This window comes from Scyliorhinus torazame, chromosome 20, assembly GCF_047496885.1.
Source record: "Scyliorhinus torazame isolate Kashiwa2021f chromosome 20, sScyTor2.1, whole genome shotgun sequence".
In the NCBI taxonomy this organism is placed as follows: domain Eukaryota; kingdom Metazoa; phylum Chordata; class Chondrichthyes; order Carcharhiniformes; family Scyliorhinidae; genus Scyliorhinus; species Scyliorhinus torazame.
Genome location: NC_092726.1, coordinates 5,571,334 through 5,593,326, shown reverse-complemented (window position 1 = coordinate 5,593,326; position 21,993 = coordinate 5,571,334). Strand labels below are relative to the sequence as shown.

At 48.3% G+C, this 21,993-nt stretch overlaps 1 protein-coding gene across 2 annotated transcripts in view; it reads left to right on the top strand.

Annotated features, from left to right (window-relative positions):
• The window catches only part of bin3 (bridging integrator 3), a 135,572-nt gene extending 121,792 nt beyond the window's left edge, over positions 1-13,780 (top strand). For both annotated transcript variants that reach the window (XM_072485585.1, XM_072485586.1), the window contains exon 9: positions 12,758-13,780. In XM_072485585.1, the coding sequence (XP_072341686.1) occupies positions 12,758-12,904 (147 nt within the window). In that variant the 3' untranslated portion in view covers positions 12,905-13,780. The remainder of the gene's footprint in view (positions 1-12,757) is intronic.
• Positions 13,781-21,993: the final 8,213 nt, after the last annotated feature.

Below are 21,993 nucleotides of genomic sequence, written 5' to 3'. Positions count from 1 at the left end.
TTTCGGCCACTTCCTACAAAAATCCCAAATTCCTCCACTCTCTGTTTGCACGGATACTCCAGATCAGGCGTGTGGTGCTTCTCTGGACTGCCTTGGGTTTGCCTGTCCCCTGCGGTGAATCCCCTGAACTAAAGCAAAGCAGCGTGGCAACCACCCACCCACTCACCCAGCCAGCTGAAAATCTCCCCACCCACTCTGGAGAAACTCCCTGACCTCACGACGACTCTCTTGAGGCGTGCTTGGTAGATTCTGCTGCTGGTTCTCTCTGATCTGTCCCCATTCCTCGCGCCACTCTCACTGTCAACACCAGCAAACAAGAACAAAACATCCGTTCGACCTGTTTAGAAATAGAGGTGGCAGACAATGAACTTTTGGTCATTTTATCCGTCGAGATTGAAACCTGTTAATTTTTCTTTTGACGGGGCAGCAGTGTTCGACAACTATTCGCCGTCCTGACTTTTTCGGAAATCTTTTATAAAACTGTCAGCGAAAAACAGAAGGAAGTCAGTCGGGGTAAAATTTGAGCTCAGCTGGGTTTGGGGTGGGGGGGGGTTCAGCAACAGGGCATTTCTTCGAGATGTGATCAGGATACCCGATGTTTTCCTGAATGTGGGTTGGATGAAGTTCACCAGCTCAGTCACAGCAGTATTACTCACTGCAGCCCACACTACCGTCAGTAGGTAGCCGGAGACGATGTGAGCAGTGTAATTGTGTGGGACGAAAGGTGCTTGGCCCAGATCTTCCAAGAGGCAAGTTCAGTCGAGGCTGAAGAGATTTGTCTGTGTGGAATGGAATAGATGGCGGCCGTGTGGTGCGAGAACTATCAGCGTTTCTCTGAGCAGCCACTACTGATCCTGCTAAAAGTTGAAGTCATTCCACTGGTTCCGAACTGCTGCTGGCTGAAGTGATGCTTGCTGTTCACATGCATGCTGTTCAACTGCAGTGTAATAAGCATTTAAAAAGCAGCAACACTTTGGCCGTAGACCTTGCTCACCAGCTTTGTACGATCCCTCTGCGTAAGGGCATCGAAGGCAGTAGGTAATCACAGCCTACACGAGATCGATTTGTCACCTGGCCTGTGCAATTGTTGAAACAGCCTATGCATGCGTGGGGCTTGAGGTACTTCTGAGCGGTTAAGTGTTTATTCTTCTCCACCCCCCCCCCTTGTCTCCTGTTGAGCGGGGAGACAGGTCCTCTGATGACCGCGCCAGAGATGAGGAGAGAAAGAGGAGCTGGAAGAACAACATCGGAGCTGGCATGCGGAGCTTCAAACAACCCATTGGGGACTGGTGAGACGCTGCGAATTATAACAGGATCCTCTCCTCCCCCGGTCAGTCTTGCCCGCACGTTGCCATGGAACAATACACTTTGCACCAATCCGTGCACTGGGGGGGGGGGGGGGGGGGGGGAGGGAGCTCCATAATTTTGAATGCAAATTGGCAGCTTCTGGCCTCTTTTATGTGAAAGCAGCAAGCGATGCTAGCATAACATTCGAGATGAGGAACCGCGAGGGAAGGTGCAATTGAAATGTCTTTTGTCGCTTTTTCAGACAAAGAGGGAACACTGAACAGTCATTCGAAATTGGCAAATAAATTCTCCCATCAGGCCATTTCTTTTGCCAGTGTAATGAACGAGAGTCAAACAGGAAGGCAAATGTAGTTACCTGGAGGGCTTGGGATTTCACATACTTTTGAATAATTGTGTTCTAAGTTTCATTGATGTGGGAAAAAAATATATATTTCAGAGATCAGAATTGTTCAGTGTTTAGCACTTTGTAATATCGGGCCAGTAAAGTCAGCAAAATAAACAGCCCGCAGCTCTGGTTGTTTCGAGTCCCGTCTGTTTGGTCACCAGAGTTCCCCACCTCCCATACAACAACTTCAGCCAAAACTTCCAGCAAAGGATATAATCAGATTATTTTCGGAACTAAACTGAAAGAGAGCCACGTCCTTGTATCTCACGGGTAGGCTTTTCAGTTGTGAGATGTGTCTGCGTTGAGCTGGGTTATATCTTAGGTTAGGGGCAGCGGGATAGCATCTCTGTCATTAACCTGGCTTCTTTCTCCCTCTGCGTCAGGGAGTCTGCATACCCCCTGCAAGTGCATGTTTGTGGACCAGCATTAGGCTGTGCATGCGATATCATCTGGTTAGCATTCTGTGTCAGTGCTGATGTGCGACTGGCCTGCTGTCACCACTGGAACTAAACCCCAGTGAGGGACGTTGCGCCTTCAGAAGGATAAGTTGGGGAAAGCTCCCACATCTCCACGTTGGAGAAGGTTGATGAGAAATTTTGGTTTAACTCTCTCTCTCTATGTGTCTGTGTTTGCACAAGAAATATCAACACAGCTCCTGCAGCGGGGTCTCCCAGTTAGCTCAATGATGCGCCTGATGAACGAAGGAGTAAATGCGTTAAGTTTCTAAGACTTGGTGACCGAGCTTGCAGCCGGGTCGAAAATGGTCCCTTCCAGTCACACATTAGTTGGTGTGACACAATTAATGTCGCCCCTTTCAGGGTTCCATGAATCAGAGGGAAATGGACATGCTGTTCACTGACCTGGAAATAAAAACCTCTCCCTCAGTTTATTGCAGGAATTTAAGGAGGAAATCTGTAAATCTCCTTATTTTCCAGATTGCAACCATTAGGAACGGTTGAGGACTCTGGGCCTGTACTCGTTGGAGTTTAGAAGGATGAGGGGGGATTTTTTTGAAACAGGAGGCCTGGATAGAGTGGACATGGAGAGGATGTTTCCACTGGGAGGAAAAACTAGAAGCAGAGGACACAATCTCAGACTAAAGGGACGATTCTTTAAAACAGAGATGAGGAGGAATTTCTTCAGCCAGAGGGTGGTGAATCTGTGGAAGTCTTTGCCGCAGAAGGCTGTGGAGGCCAAATCACTGAGTGTCTTTAAGACAGAGATAGATAGGTTCTTGATTAATAAGGGGGTCAGGGGTTATGGGGAGAAGGCAGGAGAATGGGGATGAGAAAAATATCAGCCATGATTGAATGGCGGAGCAGACTCGATGGGCCGAGTGGCCTGATTCTGCTCCTGTGTCTTATGGTCTAAAGGCACGAGATTGAAATTGTTACCTACGGTTGCAAGACTCTGAATCTATTAAGAATACATTGTGAAACGGGGACGGGATCATGAAAGAGAGAGTTCGAGGCGAGATGTGAATAGTGACTGAAGGAATGCTCACCGAGCAGAGGGAGTGGGTGACTAAGGCTAGACCACTGACAAAGAGTGGCAGCTACCTGTGGGACTGTATGGCTGGAGCAGGTAGAGTCATGTTACCCCCTTCTGAGGGACTTGGTCTGTTCGCTCGGTGCTTGCCTCACATTTATATGGGTGGGTTTAGCCTGTACTATTTGGAATGAGCTATCATTTGTGAAGATAGTGAGTTTGGGAAGGAGAAGGGCAGGACAGGTCTGAAGAGCAAGACACCAAGAGCAGGGTGGAGGGGAGAAATCACGGTGGGGATGGGCGTTGTTCTTCAATGATCAACAGCAGCTCAGGTTAACAAGTGGGAGAAGAGTGCTGGATCGAAACGGTGGCACAGTGGTTAGCACTGCTGCCTCACAGCGCCAGGGACCCGGGTTCAGTTCCGGCCTCGGGTGACTGTGGAGTTTGCACGTTCTCCCCGTGTCTGCGTCTCCGGGTGCTTTGCTTCCTTCTCACAGTCTAACGATGTGCAGCTTGGGTGGATAGGCCATGTGAGATTTCCCCTTAGTGTGCAAAGGTTCGGTGGGGTTATGGGGATAGGTCAGGGGAGTGGGCCTAACTAAGTAGGGTTCCCTGGGGTTGATGCAGACCCGATGGGCCAAATGGACTCCTTCTGCACTGTAGGAATTCCATGGTTCTGAGATGAGCTCGAGGTGGAGCTTTACAGCAGGGTTACACATCTCTGGGCATGGTGGAGCGGGACCCAGATGTGCCAGATGTCAGGGTGGGCTTTGCCAACAGCGAGCTGGAAGGGTGCGTCAACTTACTCAGCCTTCAGAGTGGAAAAGCAGTTGGAGAAGGTGCCTGTCGGACCAAATGAGGAGGCGGACAAGTCGAGTTGCGTGCCATGGTGGATGTGTGAATTGAGCGGAAGATGGAGGGACCAGAGAGTAGACTTCCAGGCAGTCAGCAGGACAAGTGCACCTTGGTCATGACGTTGTTTATAGTCTCGGTGCTGTGGATATGGCTATTGAGCAAGTCTGGAGGGATCAAGCCCTATTGAGCAATGATGCACTTCAACATTGGAGAAAGGAAAGTGAGTATTGGAGATAGAGTGAATGCTGAAGGCATTGGCTATTCCTTTCTATTCGTTGAGAGAGATCCTGATTTCAAGTTTTTAAACTCTGTGCATTTGAAAGTGATGAAGAAAGTGCCTTGTGAGCACATTTCACCATCAAAGCTGTAATCTGGAGGCAGCTGGCAGGCTGGACTGGAGCTGATGGTTTTCAATCCGTTGATTTGTAAACCACTTAGTGTCAACTTTGCAAAGCAAACCAAGATGCATAATCGTTCTGAAGAAAACCCATTGCGTCCAAGGGCTATTTAAAGAAAGTCTTCAGCCAAGATATCCAGATTCAATAATTACTCGGTCTGACATGTAAAGATTTAAATATCTTTTTTTTTTAATCAGGAAAAGGAGATTGAGCCCCCTCGTTCCTCCTGTGAGTCACTCACTAAACTCGATCCCTGTTTCTCCCTGCAATTTCCTGTTGGCTCAAACTGAAGTGTGGAATAAAAGTTTGAAAAACAAACACAAAACAGCAGTTCTTTTGATATTTCTGGAGGCCTGTGCAAACCGCGGAGCTTGTGGCCTCCCTCACCCAGCTTGTGTATGTGTGTACAGACCTTTCTGCCAAATGATGGCAACGCTCACAGACGTGTCTTCAGGAGCTTTTAAAGTGCAGTCAAGTGCCGGGCTTGCTAAATTTACCCCGAAACTGGACTAGCTCAGGGCCATGCTTGCAGACTGACTGGAGGTGTTAGCGGAGCAGTCGCCCAGCCTGAGGTTGATCACCTCCATTCAGACCCGAAGCAGTACGCGGCATGGAATTCCCATTCACGTCCGACTAAAATCTGGGCTCGAGAAGGGCGTGCGTATTATTGTGTTGGAAGCATTGCTCGGTGGATGTAAGATGTGAGTCTTGTACTTGACCCACGTTTGTCGTTCTCCAAGCAGGTTGTCCTGTTTACTTGTTTTCGTCGTGCCTGTTATTAATATAACAGCAGTTGCATTTTATGGGGCTGACTTGTATGTGTTGGCTGTGGGTCAGTGGGCAGCACTCTCAGCCCTGAATCAAAAGCTTGTGGGTTCAAGTCTCCTTCAGGGCTGATGCTCACGGTGCAATACCACTTCTCACTGCTGTCTGCGCCCACATTTACCCTTCCACCAACATCACTGAGAAAAGCTGGTCCCTCTCACATGGCTATTTGTGAGAGTTTGCTGTGTAAAAATGGCTGCTCTATTTCCGACATTTTAACAGTGACCACCCTTCACAGAGTGGGAGTATTGTCAAGCACGGCGGGATGTCCTGACCAGTGTGAGAAATGTCACTGCCTTTTGTCCTGAGAAAATGTGGTGAGGTTTCACGGCGTGATTCGAGCCTTTCTGTCATCGCTGCACTAGAGATAAAAAGACATGTCGCGTTTAACAGTCAAAGAATCTTCACTCTGATTATTAAAACTGAATCTTGCCTCTGGTTGTGTGGTGGCCTTTTGGTTGCATTGTGTCAAACGCTGTACACCAGTCTTCAGGTGGCAGGGTGAGGGGGGCACTGATCATTTCACCATACTCTTTATTGCCATTGATGTCAAGTATTTTGAGGTTTGTCATGTGATGTTGGGAGTCATACAGTCAACGTGGCCAGATAGGGGCCATTGGGTCCATCAAGGTCAAATCTCAATTCCAAACCTCATCGTTGTATAAATGATATTCGTGTTCCTATAAAGTTGTGGCCATCATTGAAGCAGCTGTGTTTAATGTATTAAAGTTGATGAAACGTGATAACGGGGCAGATCTCTGTTCATTTCTGCACACGCCACGGTCTAACACCATCCCGTTCCATTGCTTGGGACAGTCTTTCATTTCAAACTTCAAGTTGTCCAACATCATCGTTCGTCTTTCCTCCTTTTGGTCTGCATCAGGCCAATCTCTAACCGTGTTGCCTTTTCTTGACGATACAGAAAAAGGATATTCCCTCCTCTACCATCCTGAGAACCTCTTCGTTACTCTTGCTTTCTGTCCCACCAGCTCGCTCCAGAGCCACGTTTTGCAGATTTCTCGTCTTTGGATGTCCACTTTTCTCAAGGTCCACGCTTCAGCCCTGTAGAGCCGGACAATCCCAAGTCACACTGCAGACCCGTGTGACAAAGGTGGCAAGCCATCAGAGCTAAGAGCCGGGAAAGAAGAAGACATTTTCCGGGATGGCTTTGGACCTGATCTTTTGACATGTGAAGCGTTTTTGAGTGTTGGAAGAAATGAAGGCAGGAAAATCGGATGGATGCGATGGGGGATCCCGGCAGGAATGATTTTTTTAAAAGACCCAGAGAGAGAAGGCAACAAGGGAATTGGTTAACCTGTGAGATGAGAGGGACACAAAGAGAGAATGGCTGGAAGGCTTTGGGAGGAGCATAATTGTCCCATTGGAGATGAAGCCATGAAATCTGAAGAGCATCGCACCGTCATTTTGAACACACGTGTGTATCCAAGGCAATGTTCATTCAGGAAGAGATTTGATGACCAGACTTTAGTGGTTAGGAGAACAGGAGATCTGCAGATACCAATGGGTATATTGAATAAAGTGCTGAAAGTTGATGTAAAAAAGACTACAGATTGGTGGAGATATCGATGGAAAAGTAGATTAATGGTCAGCAGCAGGAACAGGTATCCCAATTGAAGTAATTGGGAAGCTTCTTGTCAGAAGCTGGTCCCTGCTGGAAAGGAACCGGAGCAGGAATAGCAATGCCAAAGAAGGGTCCATAGAACCAAACCTTTTTCCGTCATCCTTTTAAACATGAGAAGGGTGGGAAGTGGGAAGGAGAAAAAAAAAAAAATAGTCAAGGAAGAGATGGTGCAGTTGGGAATGGTCAGGAAATTTCAGCTCAGATCAAAAAGGGAATGTGCTGAGGGCGGAAGTGACATTCAGAGGCCGAAGTGTTCCCACTGTAACAAAGCGGGGCATAGTCGGGCAAATTGTTGGCAATGAAATGGAAGACCAGTTGCAGTAATAGGAAAGAAAGCACCTGAAAAAGAAATGGCTGTTAAAACTGTTGCCGTGGTACAGGTGAAACATGCTCTTTCAGAATGCACGAGAAAGGGGATAGATCCCAAGATAGTTCAGAGAATCATTTGCGTACTGGCGAAGGAAGCCAGGCTATTGGAGCTCCTGGCTGTTTTGTTTCAAAGGGAGGAGTTTTACCTTACTCGTTGTTCCAGAGAGTACAGAGAGTACTTTTATAAGCCTTTCTGCTGTCCAATTGTTTTACTGTTATCTGTTGAGGGGGAGGGACCGAGTTTCCTTGGGCGTGACTGGCTCAGCAAAGTCTCTCTGAACTGTGTCAAGCACACTAAGGTGACCGAGAGTGTTGTTAAGACATGTTCAGAGATGGAATCGCACATTGTGTGATACTGCTGTGAAGTTGTACGTAGATCCTCGGGCCGCACCTCGCTTTTCCAAGCCCAGGGCAGTGCCCTGCGCCATGAGAAGGAAAGTTTAAAAATGGTTCAAAAACGATGGAAGGTTCAGAACGCACTGTGAAACTTGAGAGAGGGGACGTAATTGACATGGCTCAAACAGAATTCAAAGGAACGTGTTTGAAATGAAAGTGGGAGAAACAAGATCACGAGAAGTTCAAAGAACAACCAAACAGGAATATGATAGCATTGTGAGTGAACACAAACATCTTAACAACCTTCTTGAAACAACTGAAAGAGCTTTTGACAAGGGAAGATAGGAGATGGCGATGCACAAATATGACATTTTGCCTGTTAAATCGGAATGCAAATTTACCGCTGGCGGATTTGGGAAGTGGTTTGAGAGTGGGGCTATGTCGACAAGTGACAAAAAGGACAATTACACTGTTGACTTATATGAAATATTATTTTCTGAGTTGGAAATTGGAAATCAGAAGAAACATGAGGCTGAAGTTCTGACAATATTGCCATGTATAGATTCTGATGATGCTGTGAAAGTGTTTCTTTTGGTGAAATCATTGAAACTATATAATATGTGTAACTGTGAACAAAGAAAACTGTACCTGTATGATACAATAAGTTATGTGATGAGATATTTGTAATGTGAAGTTTGTGTAAAGGGAGTGTAACATCAGTGTAAATAATTCATCACTCTGAAGATTTATTTCTTTGAAAGAGGGAGGTGTTAGGTCAACAAAGGTAATTTCATAGTTTTAACTGCGTTTCATTAATGTGGAAACAAGGGCTAAACCTTTGGTTAGGTTCATGCTGAACAAAGGTGTTTCTATGTGTGGGAGTTGTTTCAGTTCCAACTGTGTTTCTGTTGTGACCAGGGATGGCTACGATGTGAAGACTAAATACATGAGTCGTGGTTGCTTGGCAACTGAGAGACTTGTAAGGTAGAAAAGCTATTAAGTTTTAGTTTTAGCTGGATATATTGCAGTTGGAGAAGGCCACCAGGGAGTGAACATCTCTCAATTCTGCCAGAAGAGAGACTGGACAGGATGGGAGATGCAAAGAAGCAGGCTTCCCAAATAAATGTCCAGATAACCAGGGAATAAGTTGACTGAAGTTAGGAGAACAGAGACCAAGGTATTGTTCAGAAGAATTCAAGGAAGAGTAAACCAAGTGCTCCGAGTTAAAGAGACAATTATTGTAACCAGATTTAAAGTGGGAAAGCAGACCTCAGAGGTAAATCAAAGGTTTGATGCCATTTTTAATAGTCTGGGAATCACTATTTAAAGCAATTGTGAACGGTTTGCATAAAAATCCTAAAGGGGGTAGTCTAGAACCTGGACACTGGCTTCGCTGTTGGGTGGATGTTTTGTTTGAACGAGTCACGTGGAAAACCAAGACTGGATTTTGGAATGCATGCTGCTAATGGAAATGTGAAAGAAGATTTTAAAGCGTGCTTTTGTGAGTGGAGTTTGGAAACTCTCAATTGACAGTTGAGTAGGTTGACCCTACACCCATTGGAGCTTAGAAGAGTGAGAGGTGATCTTATAGAAGCATATATAAGATTCTATGGGGACGAGGCAGTATAAAGGCTGAAAAGGATATTGCCCCTTGTGGGGGAGTCCAGAACTCGGGGGTCACAGTTTAAAAAATATTTCCATTTGAGACTGAGGAGAGGAGAATTTATTTTTCACTAATCTGTGGAATTCCCTTCCCTTGGGAGCAGTGGAAACTGGTTCATTGACTATATTGAAGGCTGAATGGGATGGATTTTTGATCGACAAGGGAGTTCAGGGTTACGGGGAACAGGCAGGAGTGAAAGCCACAATCACATCAGCCATGGTCTTGTTGACTGGCGGGGTAAACTCAATGGGATGAATGCTCTCCTGCTCCACATTCTCCAGTTCTTGTTTTCAAAATTGCACCCAATAAAGAAATGGATGTTGGATTCCGATGATGTCACATGAGGATATATTGTGTTCTTGATCTTGTTAGGCGGAAAAATCTTGAAATGCCTCCCCTGTGCCTGGCGCAGTTTTTCTTCAAATAATCAAGGGGGCAGATCAGAATATTCCAATGCCGAATGCACAGAATCCATATTTGTTCCTTTGGAGTGAGGACTGAAATCAAAGCTCTTCATTTCTGACTGTCTGCAGCAACTCATTCCTCATCTGAATTTGTTTGTCAATACAGTTAAGTATTGATTTACCAATGCTGCCTCGCCAACAAATATCAAGCGAATGTGAAGTTAGAGAAACCTGCAAGTTTAACGGTTCCCCCTCTCAAAATGAAACGGATAATGCTGCACAGTTCTGACCTGACTTATTATCTGTTCAGCGGTTGGTTGGACTCGCGTTAAATGCTGCCTTTGGGAAAAAAAAAAATCATTAAAAATTAGAATTGAATCTCGGTGCGGATTCTTGCTCGTTTTTTTACCTGCCAAATGCCAGTGGGGGGTTCTGTCTGCCTTTTTCGTTTGATCATGGTGAGCTTGGGAATGTCCACTGCTGCCTTGACCTGCAATTGCTGTGTTCCACATAACAGCCAGTTCCAATCTTCCGGCCCGGTGGGGAACAGCTGAGTTCAGTCCGTCCCCACGCTCCCGGTCACCATTGTCTTCAGTTTCCCTCACATTCCCTTTTTTTCCCCAATAAACCCCCCCCAGCCCGCTCCCCCCCCCCTTGTTTCGGCTACTCAGACAGTCAGGGTAGGTTATGGTCACCACACTCGGGGATATGTCACTCGGAGCTGCCCGGGAAGATCTCCTGTTGTGTCCACTAGCCTTATTTGAAAGAGGGCTGAGAGTCACATCAGCCTCACATCAGTCACATCTGGAGGATATTATTTGATGGGTTTTCCCCCTTCACTCAGCTGATCATAAAGAAGCACTCGGCGTGCAACCGATTGCTTTGATACTTGGTCACCGTTATCGCGTTGACATCATCCTCATCACCCTGGGAAGTAATCAGAATGGATCCAGAGTTGCGACCAGCTTCTCCCTCATTCGCAGTTGTCACTACTTATGTCTTCACCTGCTGCTTATTCACTGTATTATTATGGTGACCCCACTTCGAGGGGCTGGGAGGGTTCAAAAGAGACTTGGTTTCTTTCCTTGCCTTTGACTCAGCGACCGTGAACTTTGAGCAGTCTGGAGTCCCGTCTCATGGTGGGGAGGCCAGTGTGTTCCTCAAACCGAGAATACTTTGTGGCAGAGATGATGAATTTGCGAGATGCTTGTCCCAGCTCTGGCTGGCTGATCTTCAGTGATGTACCGACTGAAGGGAAGGCTGATCTTGATGGTTGATCTTGATGACTTTAGTTCTTTTGGACTGACACCCGTCTGCTTTCAGAAAGGTCATTCCACATCCTGTCAGGCAACTTGAAGGTTGTGTGTTGTAAACAATCTTGTGAAGTGTGAGGGGGTGTCAGACTTCTTGTTTCTGTGAGTTCCCCAGATTATCGACAATGAGATAAGTGCAGGGTGTTGCACATTTTTCTTCTGGCTTCCACAGAACTGCAGTTGGGTTGCTTTAGCATTCCCATCACCAAGCCCCCGAATCGTGCATCGTCGGGGCTTTTCACAGTAAATTAATTGAAGCCTACTTGTGACAATAAGTGATTATTATTATGTATCCCGAAATCCAGCTGACAAGAAAACATGCTGTGTTCAAAGCTGCCGTCCAGGATAACAATGGGAATAAAACGCATGAATTTCTTTTATTTTTCAAACTTTATTTTGCGTGTTTTAATTGCACGCTGGGCCGAGGACTCCAAACCCATCAAATCCCCCAAATCCAGCACAGGTCCGGTCCCGAGCTTGCCGGAAACGGGATCTGGTACCTGTACAACAGCAAATTAGGTTTACGCTGTGCCTTTCGTGTAATGAAATGTCCCAAGGCGCCTCACAGCAGTTTCTTGAAGTAAACAAAGGCACCAAGTCACATAAGGAATGAGGTCGGATGACCCAAAACGCACTGGGATTTAAGGAGCTTCTCAAGCTGAGGTTGGTCGAGGGAATTCCAGCTCTCGTTGCATGCTGGGGCGGGTTCAGAGGGCTGAAAATAGGCCCTGGCAGCTCTACTTTCATACTTTCTGAATGTAAGATAGCATTGAAAAACTCAGCTAGGTGACGGCCCACAATTCCCCTTGCGTGACTTGAGCAGAGTTGACTGTCCCGATGAAGGTGATTGCCGTGGCCTGGTTGGCAGCACAGTCCCCTCAGGAGTCAGGAGGTTGTGAGTTCAGTTCTCCATTCCAGAGGCTCGAGCACAGAACGCAGGCTGGCACCCCAGTGTGGCACTGGGAGAGGTACCAGCCTTCGGGTGAGATCCGGTCCCGTGGCCACTATTTTGAGGAAGACTGGTGACTTGTCCCCAGTGTCCTGCACCGATATTTAGCGCTGAAACAGACTGTTTGCTCTTTGTGAGTGTCTGCTGTGCGTACATTTGCTGCCACATTCCCTACATTACAACAGTGAGCACATTTAAGATGTACTGGTCTGGCTGTAAGCTGGTTTCAGGAGGCCCAATCTGTCAGTCGATGCCGCAGCACTCACTCAGTCAACAATATGACTTGTGTACAGCACACCATATCATTGTGGCTTCCCCGTAGACTTGGCACTCAAAGCTGAGGCAGCACAGCGCAGCAACAACAACTTGGATTTATATGGCACCTTCAACAAGATACCAAGGTGCTTTTCCGGCGCATTATGAAGGGAAGTCAGGCTCCACGAAGACAGATAATGGGGCAGATAGCTTGGCCAGAGAGGCAGGTGCCAAACAAAACGCTGAACGAAGAAAGAGAGATGGTGGGAAATCCAGAGTTTAGGCTCCAGACAGTCGATGGGACGGCCACCAGTGGGGGAGGGATTAAAATTGGGTGTGCGCAGAAGACCTGAATTGGATGAGCACCGAGATCTTGGGGCATTTTGAGATTACAGGGATAGGGCGGGGACGAGGACACGGAGGGATTTGAAACGAGGATGAGAATTTAAAATGGTAAAACGGGCAAGCTTCCTTTGAATGTTGTTGTTGAGGGTGGCAGATTGATCACGCGGCAAGGATGAGGGATGGGAATATCGGGCTCACATTCCACTTCTGTTTCTGTTGCAGGTTGTGTACTATACCGAGATGTCCAAGATATTTGGCGACCTCACTGGTCAGATTGAACAGCAGGGGAAAACTGACGAGCAACGCGAAAAGGAGAACGAAGCCAAACTTAATGATCTGCGAGCTCTCTCGATCGTGGCAGACGATTGAGGCAGGACAGGGCCGTGTAAAACTGCACACTGAATCATTGCCGGGGTTAGTCTTAGAGTTTCCAGAGTAATCCACGTCTGTGTGCAACTGGGGAATGGTGTGACAGGGTTGGGGAAAGCAAGCAGTAATGTTACTGAATAACCATTTGGGACTGCTCCATTTTTTTTTTAACCTCCTCCTCATCACATCTCATGTTCAAGGTGGTGGGCACTGTGAGACCCTCACTCTGGGTCACTCCTGCAGTTTGACAGCCGGATAGGAAGTTCCTCTTTCTGACCATTCCCTGGAATTGGTGGTGGTGGGGGAAGACGGAGAATGGCTGGGGTGGAGGGGGGAATAGCTTTCCAGTTGTGTTGCAGTTATAACAAACCCTGACCATTGTCCACTGTGGAGAGTCTCTGGGCGTAGTGAGAAAAATGGGGATTCAATTGGAAAGGTTATTTTCACATTCCGTCAGTGGCCGGGTCTTTGAAAGGAAGCACTTTAGTGATATCTCGGGGCGGTGATGGGCAGAGGATCTGACGAACCTGCGCTGCAACAGCAGCACATGCAAATTTTTAATATATCAAATCGACTTTACGGTGAGCAAGGCAGATCCTTTTCCACATCAGCTGCCACTGTACCCGGCTTTGTACAAAACCGCCATGCTCTGTGTTTCTGACCTTGCTTCACGATGTGTGTGTGGGTGTGGTGTTGCTTTCACTCCTGGAGCAGTGTCCTCACACTGCTGCCTTACCCCGACCACAACTGAGCGACAACTGGTGGTGGCAATGTGGGATTCTTCCGTGCAGTTGAGGGAAATGTAGCTTCAATTGATCCATGTGTCTTTCCAATTGCAGGAAAACGCACCAGCAGATAAAAAATTTTTCATTTTCATCTCGCCTTGGGAAGGTTTAATTTTGTAATGTTTTGTAAATGATGTCTTGACTCCTGAACTTATCAGAAATCACAGGACTTGAGTCCATAAGACATAGTAACAGAATTAGGCCACTCGGCCCATCGCGTCTGCTCCGCCATTCAATCATGGCTGATATTTTCTCATCCCCATTCTCCTGCCTTCTCCCCATAACCCTGATCCCCTTATTAATCAAGAACCTATCTATCTCTGTCTTAAAGACACTCAGTGAATTGGCCTCCACAGCCTTCTGCGGCAAAGAGTTCCACAGATTCACCACCCTCTGGCTGAAGAAACTCCTCCCCATCTCTGTTTTAAAGGATCGTCCCTTTAGTCTCAGATTGTGTCCTCCGGTTGTAGTTTTCCCACAAGTGGAACCATCCTCTCCACGTCCACTCTATCCAGTCCTCGCAGTATCCTGTAAGTTTCAATGAGATCCCCCCTCATCCTTCTAAACTCCAACGAGTACAGACCCAGAGTCCTCAACGTTCCTCATACGACAAGCCCTTCATTCCAGGGATCATTCTTGTGAACCTCCTCTGGACTCTTTCCAAGGCCGGCACATCCTTCCTTAGATACGGGGCCCAAAACTGCTCACAGTACTCCAAATGGGGTCTGAGCTGAGCCTTGCACAGCCTCAGATGGTTTAGCAGACTGGGCTAAATCGCTGGCTTTGAAAGCAGACCAAGGCAGGCCAGCAGCACGGTTCAATTCCCGTACCAGCCTCCCCGAACAGGCGCCGGAATGTGGCGACTAGGGGACTTTCACAGTAACTTCATTTGAAGCCTACTTGTGACAATAAGCGATTTTCATTTCATTTCATTTTCATTTCAGATGTACATCCCTGGTTTTGTATTCTAGCCCTCGACATGAATGCTAAAATTGCATTAGCCTTCCTTCCACATGCTCTCTCCGTCCGTCTCTGCCTCTATCTACCTCTTAATTGTCATTTAAGTTGTCAATTTTTGTGCTTCGATGCTGATGATTTAAGGGTCCTGGCTGATTTTTCTGAGCCATTTCAAAGCTGGGGAGGGTGGGAAAGGCCCGCATGACTGTGGAACAGCTCAGTACATGTTCCTGCAAACCTACGTCCATCCAGCCCTCAGAAGGAAGTTTGTGGGGGCCTGTATCCGACATTTCCAAAGCTCCAGGTAACTCTCACCAAAGTTGCAATGTCAAAGTCGTTCTTTAATTCGAAGAGCCGGGGACATTTTGCGTGGGGATTGTGGGAGACAGTGGCCCCCACTGGCAGATTGATGTTACTGCAGCCATTCCTGACCCGATGGATCAGAATCTCAGTTAACAATGCCTGTCTGCCAATCTCAGTGAGATGGAAAAATGAAATTTAGGAGCAGGAGGAGGCCTTGTGAGCCGGCCTCTTTTAAAAAAATAATTTTGTAATAGAGTGGTGAGCAGATGCGGTCTGATAAACTGCTCCACATCACTGCCGTAACATCAAACCGACACAAATTGCTTTGGAAATTATTAAATGGATCATTGCCCCTTTGGCAAATTAAGGATTATACTCTCCATCAAACTCTGTCATCATGGAAAGGTGAATCAGTGGAAAATACCCCCGAAATCTTCAGTATCAGCAGATGATCAGAGTGATATCACTGCAGAGGGATGAATGGAAGCGAAGGTAGCAAATCGCTCCGTGGGATCTTTATCTGGAAGTCATTCAGTTTTCACATATTCTCACCTTGGGCTGTGACCTGATCTTTCTCCGCAGCAAGTTGGAAACGAATGACATAAGTACTGCCGAGCTCTGGGTAAGGCTGCCAGATTAGTTGGTGCCCTAATTGTATAATTAATATTCTCCACTCGCTGTCCCTGGGTTACCAGTAACCAGAGAAGCGGGACGGGCCCTGATAATATCTTCAATCTGTTTGAAGCGATCTTCATTGGACATCTGTGGAGGTGTGAGAAGCTATGTGGGAATTTCCAAATGGTCGGTCTGGTTTTGTCCTGCCGATGTGTCAGGAATGTCTGAAATCGTGGGGAGTGAGGAGCTTTTCTTTTAAATGTCTATTTAGTGGGGATTTTCAAGTTTGTTTTTACAAAAAATTAACCTCAAGCAAACAAGTGTCGATAGATAGCCACAGGTATCAGTGTATGGGCGGTACAGCACGGAACAACGGTCATCGGCAACAACCGGATCATTCGGGGTGAAAATCCCCAACATGTAAAAGGACCTGTCTGTGCCCAGGAGCATCGCAGCAACATTATAGAGCTACGTCTCACTGCACTCAGAGAGCATCGCAGCAACATTATAGAGCTACGTCTCACTGCACCCAGAGAGCATCGCAGCAACATTATAGAGCTACGTCTCACCCATAGCTACAAAACAATGTGACAGAGGAAGAAACAACACCCCCAGAACCCCAGCACTAAGGGCCGACTAACTTTTACATCGCAATGCGGATTACAGGGTCAACGGCAGGGTTCTGAGGAATGTGGAGGAACAGAGAGATCTTGGAGTTCATGTCCACACATCTCAGAAGGTTGCCACTCAAGTGGACAGAGCCGTGAAGAAGGCCTACAGTGTGTTAGCGTTTATTAACAGGGGGCTTGAGTTTCAGAGCCGCGGGGTTATGCTACAACTGTACATGACCCTGGTGAGACCACATTTGGAGTACTGTGTGCAGTTCTGGTCACCTCATGATAGGAAGGATGTGGAAGCATTGGAACGGTGCAAAGGAGATTTACCAGGATGCTGCCTGGATTGGAGGGTAGGTCTTATGAGGAAAGGTTGAGGGAGCTAGGGCTTTTCTCATTGGAGTGAAGGAGCGACTTAATAGAGGTTTATAAGATGATGAGGGGATAGATAGAGTGGACGTACAGAGACTATTTCCTCGGGTGGATGTAGCTGTTACAAGAGGGCATAACTATAAGGTTCAGGGTGGGAGATATAGGAGGGATGTCCGAGGTAGGTTCTTTACTCAGAGAGTGGTTAGGGTGTGGAATGGACTGCCTGCTGTGATAGTGGAGTCGGACACTTTAGGAACTTTCAAGCGGTTATTGGACAGGCACATGGAGCGCACCAGAATGACAGGGAGTGGGATAGCTTGATCTTGGTTTCGGACAAGGCACGGCACAACATCGAGGGCCGAAGGGCCTGTTCTGTTCTGTGTTCCAATTCGAACTCTTCTCCAGATCCAGACCGGAACAGACAGCCTTCCTCGACCTTCGAGGTGGCAAAATGACAACGGCAATGAGAGTACCCGGCAAACTAAACCTCAACACTCATCCCGTGGCCTCCCACAGAAAAAGGAAGAGAGCAGGAGGCAGCAGCCAATAGCGCGTGTCTGAACTTCCACAACTCCATCACGTAGCCCCAGATCAAAGGACCAAACCAATCACCGGATCACCAGACCCAGAACCGCCCGCATCGGACCCCCCCCCCCCCCCCCCCCCCCCGATGACACCCCAAGGGAGGCACCCCCAGCCAAGGAACCACAATAATGAACACGATTCCCAAGCGTGGCCTATCCTGGCATCGGCACAAAGAAGAGAACAAATCGGTGAACTGGCTCCGCCAAGCCAGTCCTTCCACCCCTTCCCAAAGATAAGCCAGATCGGTCCCGTACAGGACACAAAATGATACCTCCCCCCGCCCACAAACCATCGAATGGACCAGCCAACCACAGGACCGACACCCTACACCCAACAAAAGGGAAGAAAGAAACCCTCTTGGTGGGGGGGGGGGCTGGCCGGCTCAGGCAACCCCAGCCCCTCTCGACCGACAACAGGAACAGTAGTACACAGAACCTGGCGGTTGGAAGCCAACCCAACCCACAGCAGCCTCGGATAGGGTATTGAATCCAGATCGAGATTCCTGAAACATGGCAGCCAGTTCTCAAACCCGGCTGGGAATTTTCCACCACCTCAACGGCGACACCAGGCATGAGAGGCTCAGCTCCCCATTGCCCTCCCTCGAATTCTTCAGGATGGACAACAGGCCGGGCAACAGGAACTCACCCGTGCGGAGGCACGGGCTGTCACGGGGGACGGTGCTCTCTGCCACAAGAACCTTCTCGTGCGCCGCCTCCATAAACACTCTTGAAATTGGTCTTTCCCTGCGCCGCAGAGCCAAGACGATCGGACGGATCATCTTCACCGCTAACAGCCAGCACCCGTCAGCGGGCACCGTGTGGTTAGGGTAGGAAGCCTCTCAAAGGCCCCTCCCCAACTCCCCCCAGCTACCATGAAACAACAGGGATTAAAGCACATCGCCCCCACTCACAAATGCTGAAACATTCACCAACAAACCTGGGTACAGAGTAAAAGCCATGCAACCCGAAAGAAAGGACGTGAAAGAGATGCGCACAGGGATAAAAACGAAGATGGAAAGAGAAGCAGAGCCGGGGCTGGTGAAAACGCAGCCTTTCCCGCGCACACATCCTGTGATCCTGGGGAATAGCTGTTGACGGCATCACAGCATGTGGCGGATAAAACACACCCATTACCTCGACAAAAAGATTGTTGTTTAACCTGCAGCGCGTCGAGCTGCTTATCATAGAACAAAATGTCAATGTGTTCTCTGATTCCAACAGTATATGGGGCTGAGGAGGTGAAAGTTGGAGCTTCCCAGTTATATTCCACAGCGCAGCAACTCCAATCTTTCCTGGGGACCTCTGGGGGGGGGGAGTGGGAAGAATTAAATTAATTTTAAAAAATATTTTGAAGAAAAGTTAAAGCAGTTACAAACAACAACAAATAAAGTTTTGTCATCCACAGCAACGTTTGCTGCAAAGCTCGAGAACGGGAGGGGCACAGGTTTAAAGTGATTTACAAAAGAAACAAATGTGATGTGAGCAAAAACATTTTCACGCCGAATGATTGGGGGCTGGAGGCGTGATGCAGGCGGGTTCAATCGAGGCGTTCAAGAGGGTATTAGATGATTTGTTTGAATAGAAACTGTACGGGGAAAAGGCAGGGACACTAAGTCATGATGCTCGTTTTGGAGAGGCTCGGACATGATGGAGGGAATGTTAGCCTCCTGTGCCGTGACAATTCTGTGGAATCTATGTATTTCACCTCAGTAATGTTCTACATAGAGGGTATCAGGGTCATGGACGAACCTCCTTTACGCTGTGCCCTTAATGTAGGGAAATGTCCCACAGCGCTGACGGAATCCAGAGCGCGAAGAGTGCCCAATACTGAGGATGATGTGGAGGTGCCGGTGTTGGACTGGGGTGAGCAGAGTAAGAAGTCTGACAAGACCAGGTTAAAGTCCAACAGGTTTGTTTCCAATCACTAGCTTTCAGAGCGCTGCTCCTTCCTCAGGTGAGATTGTCCTTCCCTTCACCTGAGGAAGGAGCAGTGCTCCGAAAGCTAGTGTTTGAAACAAACCTGTTGGACTTTAACCTGGTCTTGTCAGACTTCTTACAATACCGAGGAGGGGGTGAAAGACAAGAGGGAGGTGGAGGAGTCTGGCGGCGGTACAAGGCCTGTCCGGTACGGTCTGAAATCACTTTGCAGTTGCTCCTCCGTACCTCAGTGTGATCCGCTTTCCCAAAGCCACAATCATCCCACCGAAACCAGGATCCTTTCCCGTGACTCAGTGTTGCCGTTCCAGACCCCGAAACAAATCACAGCCACACCACTCGCCTTGGACTGTGAGCCACTTTTGCTAGACCTGTGGTTAATGTCGAAACTTTCATTCTGCTCGCAGTCTCTGGAAATTGTCAGCTTTACCACACGATTGAATTCACTCCAAGGGAACTTCCCAAGTTGGTTGGTATGTTGTCCACACCAGCCCAAACCCAGCAGTCAGATCTCTCCCTGCGGAAGGAAAGAATGATGCTTCCGGGTGGACAGGCAGGGTTCTGCAGTTCATAATTCCTGGAAATAACTCTTGACGTGTGCCTGAGTGTTACCTCGGTTGTGGTTCTGATCTGAGACCTGAGGGCAGTTGATTAACTGCGGCAGGTTTGAGAGTTGTAGCCACTGCACTCACTCTCACCACGGGTCTGGCCTCCCATTCTGCATGTCTGAGAAGCACTGACTCCACCGCAGAGAGCAGATTGCTGCTGGAACCTGGCGATTTGCATTGTCCGGCCACCCTTGCCTTTCAGATCCGGAGTCATTTTCAATTCCCAGAGTGGCCTAGGAGCTGCTTTGCAAGGCCAAGGTGCGACTCACCTGTCACCCTCGGAGAGACTCACCTGTCACCCTCGGAGAGACTCACCTGTCACCCTCGGAGAGACTCACCTGTCACCCACGGAGAGACACTTGCAGCCCATCGTGTTGACGGAGCTGGGGGAGTGTGTGTTCAGTCAGTGAACCGGGGTGGGGAACACTTGCCACATTGTGTGGAGATAAGGGGGGGGGGAAGGAGTGCCTCCAAATCCCCTCTCACCAGATGTTTTTAAAAAATTATCATCCGGTTCATATGGAAATTGGTGTGAGATCAATGATTGAAACTGGGATCAATGGATCATCATCAACCAAAGGTTGTAAAATTAGGTTGTGGGCCAAAGTTGCGACCTTTAAGTGGCTGAACAGGCTCAAGGGGCTGATAGGCCCTCTCTCGTTCCTGTCCCATTCCAAGGTGCAGTTTCAATCTTTGGAATTCTGTATGCCGGAAGCCAGTGGAGGCTCAGGAAATACAGGGAAACGGGGACTGGGCAGGATGTATGAAAAGACAAACGTATTAGATCCTGAGGGGTATTGACAGGGTGGGTGTGGAGAGGATGTTTCCTCTTGTGGGACAGTCAGTCTGACCAGGGAGTCAGTGTTGGAAAGGTCTCGGGAACTCTCTCCCTGAAAAGGCAGCGGAAGCAGACTCTGAATATTGTTACGGCAGAGCTGGACAAACAAGGCGGTGAAAGGTTATGGGGGTGGGCAGGAATGTGGGGGGTGAGCTTGCAATCAGAGCAGCCACGACTTGCTTGAATGGTGCAGCAGGCTCGAGGGGCTGAATGGCCTCCCGTTCCTTGTTTGTCGGTGCGTATGATGATGGGGGTGGCAGCAGCGCGGAGTTGAGGCAGAAGATCATCCCCAGTGGTACGAAATGGCAGAGCAGGCTCGAGGGGCAGAACGGTTTACTGCAGGGGTTCCCAAACCCGGGTCCGTCGCAGGACTGCCGCGTTTGCAATGTTCGATAAATGCTGCTCCAGCTGTTTATCCAATTAGAGCTGGCCTCTGATTGGACGGCAGCGGACAGCAGGGTGAAGGGAAGAGCGGCCCTCGGATCGGGGAGGGGGCGTGCTTCTAGCGAGGGGGGTGGGGGGGGGGGGGGCGTCGGAGCAGATGGGTCAGAGCAGGCCTCCGAGCATGAGAAAGAAAAGATTGTAATGTTGGTGTCGCAGCAGATACTGAGCAGCTGATTGGAGAGTAACCATTGCCTCTGTGTGGTGAGGATTTGGAATGCGGTTCCCGATAGGGTAATGGTTACCGATTCAGTCGACCCTCTCAAAGGGAATTTGGTTAAATAACGAGGAGAGAAGAATTGCAGGGATGTGGGGAAAGAGCAGAAAGTGGGATCGGCATTGCCTGTATTTTTGTCCTGAGTGTATCACTCAAGCGTTTTAAGTTATCTGAGCTCAGAGATTGTGTTGGACTAACGAGGTAATCCAAGGAGGCAGCACAGATCCAGAAGAAGAGGATTCTGGGAGAAGTCAACTCAGTCATCCCGACTGTACTGTGGGTGGCCGAAGAACTGGCGTCAAGAAGCGGTTGAGCCCCAAACACGACATTAGTGTTTCCCTCCCTCCCTCCTCCTCTAACAAGACAAAAGGCACTGTGAGGAGGACAAGCAAGGTAAGATTCTTATTCTTAGATCTTTCTGAAGTGTACAAGGGCAGAGATGGCAGTGATATGTTCCTCCTGCCAGATGTGGGAGATCAGGGAGTTTTTTTAGCGTCCCTGACGACTATGTCTGTGGAAAGTGTGACCAACTGCATCTCCTCACAGACCGCGGAGTTCGGTTGGAGCAGCAGCTGGACGCATTGCGGAGCATACAGGAAGCAGAGAGTGTGATAGCCAGTAGCTTCAGGGAGGTGTTCACACCATAGGTTCAGACAGGTAGATGGGTGACCGCCAGGAGAGGCAGGCAGGTAAGGCAGGAGCCTCCTGTGGCTATTCCCCTCTCAAACAGGTGTACCGTTTTGGAGGATTATTGGGTGGGAAATGAAATGAAAATCGCTTATTGTCACAAGTAGGCTTCAAATGAAGTTACTGTGACAAG